The sequence below is a fragment of the Aegilops tauschii genome, chromosome 5 (genome assembly GCF_002575655.3).
Source record: "Aegilops tauschii subsp. strangulata cultivar AL8/78 chromosome 5, Aet v6.0, whole genome shotgun sequence".
Classification (NCBI taxonomy): Eukaryota; Viridiplantae; Streptophyta; class Magnoliopsida; order Poales; family Poaceae; genus Aegilops; species Aegilops tauschii.
The window spans coordinates 481267136-481280051 of record NC_053039.3 but is presented as its reverse complement, the minus strand read 5'-3'; the positions used below and the strand labels follow the sequence as shown (position 1 = coordinate 481280051).

Below are 12916 nucleotides of genomic sequence, written 5' to 3'. Positions count from 1 at the left end.
ATCTCGTCAATCTGCTTACTGGTTTCCTTCTCGGCGAATGAAACATCTATCGCTTCCTAATCTGAAACTGCCCTAGAGGCGACTGCAATGAGCAAAAATGTAACTGGCAGGCCTAAACTGCGATAAAAACACTCGAATGTGAGAGCAAGGGATCACCCATCGAATGGACAAGCTCCAAGAGAGAGGAGAGAGGAAGTGTAGCGGTGAATCAAGCATACTTTTAGCATGCATGTGCAAGGAGTTGCGCATGCGTGTGTGCGTGAGTGATGCTAGTGACTTGGAAAGGACCAGAGTCCTAATTAGCCCGTACTCCTTCCATGGCATGATGCACGACATGAAAGCCTTTTCTTCTGTTTGCTAATACAATAATACACGTGTTGGGTTACACAAATTGTATGGACTTTTTCAAAAACATTCTCTTCTTTTGCTACTCCCTCTTACAAACTAGTACTAATATACGATGTTTTAGATATTACTTTAGTGACCTACAACATCTTATATTAGCTAAGTGATCTAAAACATCTTATATTAGTTTTACAGTGAGAGTATTTCGTAATCATCACTTACACATAGGGCCAAAACTCACATTCAAAATACGTCATACGCACAACTTGCAATTTGCAATGGAAGGCAGTAGCGTGCATGCATAGCGTGTGGGAGGACGTGTACGGGTGTGAGTGAGCGAGTGACGTCGTGAGTGTGCTGCCAGTGTGGTCGTGTACATTTTTCTTAATATGCACTTGAAAATCCATGCCTAACTTTCCTTCTATATAAACCAATGCCATCCCTGCAGCATTTGGGCAAACAAGAAGCTTAAGCAACACGTAGCCTTACCACACACCCTGAGCTCTAGTAGCACACCCCCACAGGCCACAGCTAGCCATGTCTCTGCCCACGTTAATCTTCGCGCTCCTCGTCGTGAGCAGCGCCGTCGCCGCTCCCCGTGCGCACGCGGCACGGGAGCTCGCCGGCAACGACGCCATCGCCGTCGACGCTGCCATGGTGTCGAGGCACGAGAAGTGGATGGCGGAGCACGGGCGCACGTACGCGGACGAGGAGGAGAAGGCGCGGCGCCTGGAGGTATTCCGCGCCAACGCCAAGTTCATCGACTCGTTTAACGCCGCGGAGGAGAGCAGCCACCGGCTGGCCACCAACAGGTTCGCCGACCTCACCGACGAGGAGTTCCGCGCCGCGAGGACCGGCCTCCGGCCGGTGGCTGGCGCGGGGAGCGGCGCCGGCGGGTTCAGGTACGAGAACTTCAGCCTGGCCGACGCGGCTGGGAGCATGGACTGGAGGGCCATGGGCGCCGTCACCGGCGTCAAGGACCAAGGCTCTTGCGGTACGTACAATCAACACGACAACACTGGCACGCACGCTACCGCAGATGCATGCAAATTAAGCTGCAGAACATTGCAAGCACCTGAACAATTACCACCTCAATCGAACTTTTTTTAGACTTATAAAAATGTTAAAAAGAATTTGCAAGTGGCAACACGCGCATGCGGTCAAACGGAAAAGTAAAAAAAATGACGTGAGATTGTACCGGGAGGAGGACCAGAGTCTACAAACAAGTCATGCGTGCACTTTTCGGTCAACCCAGACAGCAAGAGGGTCAATGCTAACTTTACTTCAATGATTGGAGTATCATTCTTAATTTTCCATTTCGGACATGTCCTAAGCTTAATTGCCTCCGTTTCATCATGTACTAATCCAATAACTTTGGGTGACATGCATATGCAGGCTGTTGCTGGGCGTTCTCGGCGGTGGCGGCGGTGGAAGGGCTGACCAAGATCCGCACGGGGCGGTTGGTGTCGCTGTCGGAGCAGCAGCTGGTGGACTGCGACGTGAACGGCGACGACGAGGGCTGCGCCGGCGGCCTCATGGACAACGCCTTCGAGTACATGGTCCGCCGCGGCGGCCTCACCACGGAGTCGTCCTACCCGTACCGCGGCACGGACGGGTCGTGCCGCCGCTCGGCCTCGGCCGCGTCCATCCGGGGGTACGAGGACGTGCCGGCCAACAACGAGGCCGCGCTGATGGCGGCCGTGGCGCACCAGCCCGTGTCCGTGGCCATCAACGGCGGCGACAGCGTGTTCCGGTTCTACGACAGCGGCGTGCTGGGCGGGTCCGGCTGCGGCACGGAGCTCAACCACGCCATCACGGCGGTCGGGTACGGCACGGCGAGCGACGGCAGCAAATACTGGATCATGAAGAACTCGTGGGGCGCGTCGTGGGGCGAGCGCGGCTACGTCAGGATCCGCCGCGGCGTGCGCGGCGAGGGCGTCTGCGGCCTCGCCCAGCTCGCGTCCTACCCTGTCTAGCCGATTCGATCAGTGGTACACGTCACTAGCTGGCTTGTTTGGTTCGCTACGCTATAAGCACCGTACGTTCCTGACACGCTTATCCGATCGACTAAACTAGCTACTCGTAGATAAATAATCTGACATTAATTAAGATTGCGTGTGTACATATAGATGTGTAGATGATAAATAGGTACTGTAACGACGCGACCCAATCAAAGTATGTGCGGGTTGCTTGTATTGTCGTACGTAGCTGCGTGTGATCTATCATGAAACCATGATGAATGTGTACATATTGGCTTGTAAGTTGTAACCACAGAACATGTATTGTAATGAGTATTTCACCGCGAAAATTATACAGACGATGTATTAGGTTGCGTATTTCACGTTATATATACACTTTTCCGTTGCTGGTTTGCCATACTAGCTACGTCGACAGTGATGGTGTTCATGCTGACAGTGTGGGGTAGATCCAAAAACGACTTTATCAGCTCACAGCAGCCTAGACTAGAGCCACTGGAGCATGTCTCGCCGTTTCCGTCATGGTCTTTTGTGTGCACGACATTCACACGTCGGGCGGACAAACGACGTTGCTTTCTGCCATTAAGGAAGCCATCCTGCTCTATTACTTGACGTCCGCGAACTGGCTGGATTGGCACTGCAACAGGATCAGAAGAGCAGGGTGGGGAAGAGCCGGAGGAGGATGACTGGACGAGTCCGTTGAGATAGGACCCCTTGAGATGGAAATGGAACCCGTATGTATTCTGGCCGGTGGGCATATGAATGGCCTAGATTTGGTTTTGCAGGTGTCTTCAGAATTGACATGTTTGGCTTGGCCCGGCTAGCAAACGACAGTATTTCGCCCTAGTATTTTTTTTTTTACAAATTCGGACTTGTATTGCCTTCATTCTAAATTACATTCATATCTAGATCTTTACCTCTTTATCTTTATCTTTATCTTTACCTAATAATAAAGGACGCGTCTAGCGAGCAGCCGTGCGCTCGCTAGCGCTCCTCGGCAGCCGGCTGTATTAGGAAAATTTATGTCCCATCTCCTGATTAGGAAAGTCCGCTTGACTTTTGGGAGACCAAAATCGAAAAGCATCTCCCAACGCACTTCCTTTATGCTGGCCCAAGTTCTTTTTCATGTGCTCTACCATGCCAGTAATAAAGTAAAAAAGACAATTAATTGCATTTCAAAAAATTCAAAAAGCTATAACTTTTGAATTACATGTCAAAATTAAAATCCGTTTTCATCGTTGAAACCCTCGCGACGAGATCTTTAAAACTAGACCCCATTTATATATGTTTCGATGAACTTTTTTCATTGCCAACTGGTTGTACTAGATGGTGCAACTTTTATACTATGAGATGCAACTATTTTTTAAACCAACGTTTGTGCTACCGCAATCAACTATAATACTGTGTGGTGCAATTTTAGTCCTACATGAACCAACTTCACGTAATGAGCAACTTCATCTGTTGTCTCGTCCACCTGCCTAGTAGACGATGTGCAACTGCATGTGCCGCTCGGCCAACTGCTAATAGTTGATGTGCATTCCCCCCCTACCTCGTGGATGTGCATTTTCACCTCCCGCGTCTGGCTGGTGGCCGTTGGCTCGCTTGCGCTCGCAAGCGGCCGACCAGATAAGGAAAACTTCATCCCCCAGTTTCCAAAAAGGAAAGCGTCCTTCCGACACGTGAAAACCACGAAACAAAAACAACATGCCCGGTCGCTATCGAGTGACCCCACTACCCTCCAGAAGCTTCCTACATCTCCCTCGCCCACACTTCCTCCTCCACGGGCGTCTCCTTCTTCTCCATAAAAAAAGGGGATCCCATCTTGGATCCAAAAACCTACAGAGCCGCTATGGCAAACCAAACAAGGTGATTTTTTTGGCAAGAACTGAAGTGGTAACAAGAGGGAGGAGAGAGGCGTACCAGGCAGCATCAATCAAGGTAAGTTCCCTTCTGGCTCCAGATCCTCCCTTTTTCACTTTCCCTTCCCCTTTGCCTCTGGATCTACCACCGATCTTCTCCATAATTGGAGGGAGTAGCAACAGTAATCTGATGTTTGTGTAATTAAACACCACTCTGTGCAAGTAGACCCAGTAGCAAAACCAACTTCTGCCTGGATGTGTGCAAATAGACACAAGGGAGTAGTTTTGCAAAAAAATGTGCAACAAACAGCCCAGACTAAAAATATGAAGTGGATGTAGTGTCTGTGCAAATAGAAGCCCATATTTGTGCAACTAAATCATGTATCCTAGCCAACTTTTCCTGCAATGTGTGCAACCAACAACCAAAACTATAAAGGAGTAAATATATGTGCACACTAAGCATTAATCCAAGGACAACTTTCCTGTAAAATATATGCAACAAACAACCCAGACTAGAAAGATGGACTGGATGTACTGTTTGTGCAAAAAGAAGCACATATTTGTGCAACTAAGCCATTGGTCCATAACCAACTTTCCTGCAACATGTGTGCAAAAAAAACATCCCAAACTAGAAAGATGGACTGGTTGTACTGTTTCTAAACATATTTGTGCAACTAAGCATGGGTCCAAGCCAACCTTTTTATGTTAATGTGCAACAAAACAGCCCAGACTGGAGACCATCTGTTCTAATCTTTTGGTTGTTGGTTGCACACATTGAAGGAAAAGATGGTTTTGGATTCATGTTTAGTTGGCACAAATATGGGCTTCTATTTGCACAGACACTACATTCAGTCCATCTTTTCCTGCAAAAAATGTGTACAACCAACACACAGACTAGATGAAACTAAAAAAGACTGGGTTTGCTGTCTGCAAATATAAACATATAACTGTGCAACTAAACTTGTATCCAAAGCCCAACTTTTGCTGTAAATGTGTGCAGCAAAGAAACCAGACTAGAAAACGCACAAGAACAGTATTAAAAACGAGCGTACAAATAGGCTTGTCTCACACAAATTGCAATAGGGGGAATATGTTCTATAGGATGTTACTAAAAGTGAAACAGAAAAGAAGACGAAATTCTTTTTCTTGTCATCAGAAAAAGGTGCCAAAGGTGATCACATTCCGACGTGATAACCCGCGGTTTTGCAAAACAAAAGGAGCCAAAGGTGATTAGTTAACACTACACACAAAATATTTGTTCTTCTTCAGAAAAAACGGATAAAAAAGGTTTGACGATGCCAACTCGATATTATGTTAGTTGTGCAACTACAAAATGTGGATGCCAACTGAAATAGTTACTCTTGTGCAACTAGAAAGGTTGAGGATGTCAACTAGTTAGATGCTATTGTGTAACTAGAAAATGCTCAGGATGCCAACTAATTAAATACTCATGTGAAACTAGTAAGGCTGAGGGTGCCAAGTCATTAGATACTCTTGGGCAACGCTCAAAAATTTGAAGATGGGACTAAAAAAATAGTTATTCCCGTGTAACTAGAAAGGCTGAAGATGTCAATTAGTTGGATATTGTTTGTGCAAGTAGAAATGTTGTGGATGCCAACTAATTGAATACTCTTGTGCAACTATAAATCTTAAGGATGCCAATTAATTAGATAGTCTTAGTAAAAGAAATATTCAACACTTGCATGACCAATCAAAAAATTGCACATTCAGGTTTCAGGCTTCTAGAAGAAAATGTTGAGGGTGTCAACGTAGCTACAAAAAGACTGAGGATGTCAACTAGTTGGATGGTATTGTGCACCTCTCCTTCACCAACCATTCAAAACAACTTGGATAAGGGGACCTGCCTAGTTGCAAAAATGGTGGGCGATGAGGCCTACTTGTAGGACGACATGCTTCCAGTTTATAGTAGTGTTGTACAAGTTTTCATAGTCATATCCAACCGAGAACTACTATATGCGCAACTACAATACTGCAGATGCCAACAAAAAATGTGACTAGCAAAAATAGATCGACTTAAGCAAATCCCTACCAGTAGGATATGCAACTTTGACAACAGCCCTGACCAACTGCATGGTAGTCAATGTGCAACTCTAAAAATATGGTTGTGCAACTCTTTCTATGCTCTTTAGAAAATTCAAGATTGATAATTTACAGAACATACAAGCGTTATAGTGTTAGCTGACTAAAGAAAACACTTATTTCAAGCGGTCGCACGTGTGCGACTATACCAACGAGAGTGAGCAACTTCATGGTCGTGCGTGTGCAACATTCTTCCAGTTTACAGTAGTAGTTGGTCGCGTGTCTAACTATACTTAAGTAATACAAGCATGAGATATCATGTGTGCAACTACAACTATTGTGGATGCCAACTAAAAATGTGACTAGCAAAAATAAATTAACTTAAGCGAAAACATCATCTAGCCAATTTAATATCACCGTATTGTGCAACTACCCGATAATTATATTCAACCGAGACTACTATAGTGCAACTAGACTAGTAGTATTTCACAGATTACTCAAAAAAAGGCACTACAACATGTAAGATCGTAGATCAGAGAAATAAAGGTGAGAGAGGATTAGATCCAGGCGCAAAATTGATCGCTCCAATGAGGAGCCTAGTGACGGCCAGGTACATGATCCTGTTCTTGTAAAGGAACGATGCCAAATCCGGCAGCGGCCGCTCAAACGCTGTTCCCCTCAGGAATGAGATAACCTACCAAGCAAGAATGCGACAATCAAATTACTCAGTTGGACGGTCGAGCATAGCAACTTAAAATAGAAATTGATGTACGAAATGCAGACTAATCCCATGTCAGGTATAAATGCATCGGATCAAATACCAGAAACATAAAAGCAAATGATGTTTCTGAATTGAGATACACAGTAAGGATTGGTCAGTACTGCATCAGGATTCTGTTGATCGCTTAGCTTGCTCGTACTTGTTCTTAATTCTTTTGCAGGCATCCATTGCAACTATGGAGAGAGAGAGGAGAGGCCGCAGGGAGCACCCACACGACCTCCATGTAGCCGAGTGTCGGGGGGAGAGGTGGTGGTGTTGGTGGTGCACGGCCGTCCGTGTGGATGTCGTCAATGGCGGAGGAGGCAGCCGGGTTCACGTGATGGTGGCGCGACACCGTGGCCCGATCCAGATGAGGCGGGTCTTGGACCTCATACCTGGAGCTCGTGGGGGAGGCGAGTGCTAGGGCCTCGTCTTCACCATTGTAGAGGGGATGAAGGGACGAGCAGGGAGGGCCATGGCCTGGATCCATGGCTCCACGGCGGCCTGGACCGCATCATCGCCGGGGAGGGTCCGGGTGGGGGATCTCGGGGTCGAGCCAGAGGAGGAGGCCAGCATGTGGATGCGGTCATGTGGATCCGGTGAGGGCCGCGCTCGGAGGAGGCGCTCGGAGGAGCTGGCGGCGATTGGATCCAGATGAATTTGGGAAGATGCGAGAGACAACGGGGTGGATGGTGGGCTCGGCCGGCTGGCCGGAGTGGGATGACGGGTGGGTGCGCTCCCGACCAAATGACACCTAAAGTGGAGATGAACGCGTGTGATTGAAATTGTGCGGTTCACAGCGGGTCGCTCAGTCTCGCAAAAAAGTGCGCGTGCATCTAGTGCTTCTGCCCGCACACCCGTCGCCGCAGTTTTGCAAGAAACTCCTTGTGCTTTTTGAAAATTGAACCCACAGTCCCTGTTTAAGTGAATCTGGGAAGACACTTCGTTTTTACAAAAGAAACCCTGCGTTTGTAAGAAATTTAGACCGCGATCCTCTGCTTCATCTTATCCAAACTCCCCCTCTCCAGCGACGGCGGATCACAAGCAGGTGAGGGGCGGCGCCGTGCTCCCCGACTTCTGCCTCCATCCCATCTTCGCGCCGTCGTTCGTCCGCACGGACGCCGGCGGCTACCGCGCCCCGGAGGTGCTGGACACGCGGCGGCCCACGCTGAAGGCAGACGTCTACTCCCTGGGCGTGCTCCTGCTGGAGCTCCTCACCGGCAAGTCCCCTACTGCAGGAGGGTGTCGGCGGCACGCTGGACCTGCCCGGTTGGTGCAGTCGGTGGCGCGCAAGGAGTGGATGGCCGAGGTGTTTGACGTGGAGCTGGTGTGGCTGGGCGCCAGCGCCGAGGAGGAGATGGCCGCGCTGTTGCAGGCACCGGCAGAGCTACGGCATAGAGGCAACAACTCGAAACTCCACGGTCTGCATGCAGCAACACAACGCCACGTTCTGCATGCGGCATGAGCAGCTCCACTCACGATTCAAATTATGCAGCTGTATAGGATAATCCCTTTTGTTTAGGTTTCCAATATTTTTCAGTTCAATTCAGTTGCAGATTCATCCAACTCATCTCCATTGCCACACACGAATAGGCTTAGATTTTGATTTTTGTTCAGTTTCGTTCAGATTTTCATTATTCCAATTTTGATTTTGGTTCAGTTTTGGTCAGGTTTTCATTATTTTTCAGTTGAATTCAGTTGCCGATTCATCCAACTCATCTCCATTGCCATGCACAGAAAGGCTTAGATTTCATTTTGGGTCAGTTCAGTTCAGATTTTCATTATTTTTCAGTTGGGTTCAGTTTCACATTCATCCAACTCATCTGGGAACACAATGATAAGTGTCTCTCTCTCGTTGGTGAGGTAACCTGGGCAGTGCTGTTTGAGACCGTTGGTGAGGGACTACTACGGCGAGCTCGGCATGAGCAAAGATGCCGGCAGGGTGAGATCAAGAACAAGAACTGAATGGTATGGCTCAGTACTATTGGGCTTGGCATTATTTTTTGGAGCGAATTGGTGGGTTTCTCTGAGATGAATTAAGTGCGCCAAATAGATGCATCTAATTATTGTAATCTTTAGCATTATGTATTACGTCTAAAAATTGAAGTTCAAAACTATCTTCCGGGAGTAGTTTTAGTTAGTAGATGTTTCAGGTACCAAACACACAAGAATTATATTTGCTAAATGAGAGGCATAAGCATGATCAGTTAAACTGATTCAGTTTTATGCTTGGAAACAAAATCACCTTTCACTCATTATTAGTGGTAATGTTTGTCTCCGTGTTTTAATCTTTTCGAATATGTGCGTAGGCATCTATGTTAACCAATTCTAAAAACATGCCTGAAAAAACCTTGCTTGGACTTTTAAAGTTGTTCCCGATGGAATGCTGGTCATAGATGCCATGCGGCGGACTCCCGCAGCCGCAGCAGAGGAGCCGGAACTTGCAGCAACATCTACGACACCCTCCCAACGAGCTGGAGGTAGGAAATGTCGTACATGATGGCCTGACGACAACCACTAGGTATGCCCTCCGCTCCTTGCCCGTCAGGCTGGAATCAACAAGGCCACATAATCTTCAGTGTTTCACAATTTGGTCTGCTTCATGTTCTCTGATCAGGTTGTAATAAGATAATTATTTCTATGTAGAAATATTGAGTTTTTTTAGGGAATGTTGATGATTTAGTCCGGAGATTATGTTTCTACTTGATCATCAAACAAGGTGTCCGCTGGGCGCAAGTATAACCTATCAAGGTGTTCGCGCAGTAGGTTACATGTTACACTTTTTTTTGGTGAACTATTATCTACTTGAGGATAAATTATGGCTGACATGCATTTAACTATACTGTTGTTTGAAGGTGTAGTCAAATGGCAATACAAGTTATGGCTACAATGCTGCCAACGGCTACTACGGTGTCTTTACCGCTTCTGGAATATTGAACGATCCATCAAAGGTTAGTGAAACAACAGTAAAATGATTGTTAAGATAATCCTATATCTCTAGAACTAAAAACCAATTAATAATGCTGAAGGGCATTACTAACTCTATATTTTGTTTGTCCTGCACAAATTTAGCACCTTCCGAGGTGTTGCATAGAGCATGCCGTTGAACATGAAGGGTTTGAGCTAAGAAATACTTGCAGACTGCCAATGTATTAATGGTTAGGCATTTTTGGATTTATCATGTTTACATGCTTACCAGGGTAACCATAGCGGCTTCATTGCACCATACCCGAAACTGAGATCTTTGGGACGGTGCGAGGTGCTACTGGACCAGTAGATACAGTGATTACCTGTCCAGGCAGCGCTCACATCATCCTGCGCTAGCTCCTCGACTTGGACGACAACAGTTGTTGATGAAGTCTACTCAGCCATCGCCATGCTATTGTTAGTAAATCAAGCATTCTTTTCAAGAATATTGTTCCACGTACATGAGAATAATGTCCCGGGTTGAAGAAAAAATAATTATACATGTCAATTTTGAAAATATAAGATGCGTCTTTGGATAATGATTGCTCAAGGTAGCTGAATAAACCTGCAATCACCATAACTCAGTCTCGATGTGCAACTTTTAGATGGAGTTAGTAGTTTGTTACTTATTGGAGTAGCCATTTTCACTTACATAGTAGAAAGTAAGTGGAATATGAAATCAACTGTTAAATCTGCTTTGTGTGCTTCTACTACAGATGGAAAGTGAGAGATATTGCTACCTTGGTTCCATACAAGGCTTATTAGTCGGCTTAAACCCCTTCTTATTCATGCTGATTTGGACAGAACTCTCCCAAGTCTCTTCAAACGCCCATAAAAACTCCTCTCGTGAATCCTCGGTTGTTATACCCTAACACTAACCTCCCCATGTAGTTCTTGGGTTCTCTATGGTAGGGGTGCGTTCCGTTTGTGCTGCTGCATGGACCGCGAGGGAGGATGATCCAGAGTTCTTGTGGTGGAGGGTGGAATTGCTCTAGCGGGAGAAGGGCAGTTGTATCTTGCATTAATGCTGGGACATCGCGAGCGTGTCTCACATCGCAGCCATGGTGGGGTTGTTTGCACACAAGTGGCGGTCCTGCCGTGAGGTGCATAGTAGATGGGCGAGTGAGATTTCTTTTCCTCCCGTTGCAACGCACGGGCATCTGTGCTAGTAAATCTAAAACAAGTAATTCAAACGGAGGAGAATTAGTTAAGCATTTGTCAATACAGTCCAATCGGTAAGGAGCCAATCTCAAGCGGGTATGTTACGAAGCCACACCGCCGTTCTCTGCTAACCTAAGAGCATCTACAGCCGGACTTGGCAAATCCGGCTCCTCAAACGTCTGCGGACGCGCCCACTGACCGGGCACGCCTCAAATTAGCCACTTTGCATCCACCTCTCTCATATTTCATCCCCTAGATCCATAGATTTATTTACCCAAAACCACCACACTTGGGGATAGGGTAACAACTTAGTACTATATCTGAGGCTGGGCACAAGGAATCACCAAATTTGTGCCTAACGAATAACGAAGAGCACTGAAAGTCTGATAACCTCGTGATAACAACGAAACCGACAAGTTGGGCCCACCCGTCAGGCTAACGTGTCAAAGACCAAACAAAAAATAGAACTTGGACCAGCTTAGTTGGCAAAAAATACGTGGGTCCCACATGTCAATGACTCAATGTTCATCTTCATCCCATCTCTCTTTCTATGGGGTATTTCGTCCTAGTAATTCTTTTTACAAATTCGGACTTGTATTTAGTGGCGGAGCTACAACAAATAAGTTGGGGGGGCCAAAAAAATTGATTCTAAACCATACAGATAAGTAGGCATTAGTCCATGAATTTCAAGTCGCCTGTATAGGGAAACTGGTATCGAGATGATGTTGTCAAGTAGAATTTGGAGAAAGAAAGAAAATTTCTTCGTGCGCTAGCTGCCTGGTTCTATGGTCTTATGCTCGTTGCCTGGGTGTCTTGTCGCTGGCTAGCCGCTTGCAGCCGCCATGGCATGGGGATGGGTCACCGTCGGCGCTGCTACACGCGGCGGCCGGCTGCCTGGCTATTGGACCTCTCCGCCTCCAGAGTGGCTGGGCTCAGTGCTGACTCAGGGCAGAAAGCTTAGAGCATTTCCAGTCGTTCGGCCCCCCAGTAGCTTGAAATAACGTCGCCCTGGGGCGCGCCGGCTGAAAAAATGGCGTGGGGGCGATCGGGTTTGTCACAGCCTGATTTTTGGCCATTTTCTTTTTTATTTAATTTTCTGAGATTTTTGCTTGAGTTTTTTTTCCGTGGCTATGTGGTCTGGAAATTGAAAAAGATGGCCTCTTCTTTCTTTCTAGAGTGGCTTGTCATCCTCTTATCCATTCCTAGACCTTTCCATTTTCATCTTGGACCAACCCCAATAATCTTTTCCTTGGGAATATTTCTTTTTCTATTAAAGGAATAGCCCAATTTGCCCTAGGTTGTGAAGCAACCTATATTTCCATCACTCCTAAAATTCCCAAATAATTCTCATAAATTATTTGGGTCATATCTTCCTCAAATATGGCAAAATATTTTATTTGCCATGTTTATCATCATGCTCAAATAATTCATTTCCTATTCTGCCCTAAATGGCACATTGTGAAGCAAGTGCTATTTATCTTTGCCCAATTGACTCCGGACTTATGTCCATATCATTGCCACATGCCAAAATTCAACTTCATTTGCCTAGTTATTATTTATCAATGATTTTTCAAAGTTTCTGTCCAGAAAGAAACTTTGTGAAGGAGGTACAAGCTAGGTATATCCAAATGAGTTGAAATTTATGTATGACCTCAATATCATCATATCATAGCCCTCCTCAAGATTTGAGCTCATGCAATGCATCCATGTGAGCTGAGCATCAATTCTCTGGTTCTGTCCAAATTTTCAGTTAATGAAGCAAGTATATTTTATCTTGCTCCATTATGTCTGAAAATTTTCCTAGGCCT

At 46.2% G+C, this 12916-nt stretch overlaps 2 protein-coding genes across 2 annotated transcripts; both read left to right on the top strand.

The window, feature by feature from the left end:
* The first annotated feature begins 622 nt into the window (after positions 1-622).
* LOC109743913 (senescence-specific cysteine protease SAG39) lies at positions 623-2653 on the top strand. Its single transcript, XM_020303003.4, has 2 exons — positions 623-1339; positions 1741-2653. The coding sequence occupies exons 1-2, from the start codon at positions 883-885 to the stop codon at positions 2319-2321; spliced, it is 1038 nt and encodes a 345-aa protein (XP_020158592.1). The 5' UTR covers positions 623-882; the 3' UTR covers positions 2322-2653.
* A 4802-nt stretch (positions 2654-7455) lies between these two features.
* On the top strand, positions 7456-10531 carry LOC109743920 (probable inactive receptor kinase At5g16590). The gene is made up of 6 exons (XM_073499352.1): positions 7456-7579; positions 7919-8401; positions 8651-8948; positions 9350-9501; positions 9627-9742; positions 9836-10531. The coding sequence occupies exons 1-3, from the start codon at positions 7456-7458 to the stop codon at positions 8725-8727; spliced, it is 684 nt and encodes a 227-aa protein (XP_073355453.1). The 3' UTR covers positions 8728-8948; positions 9350-9501; positions 9627-9742; positions 9836-10531.
* The last annotated feature ends 2385 nt before the right edge of the window (positions 10532-12916 follow it).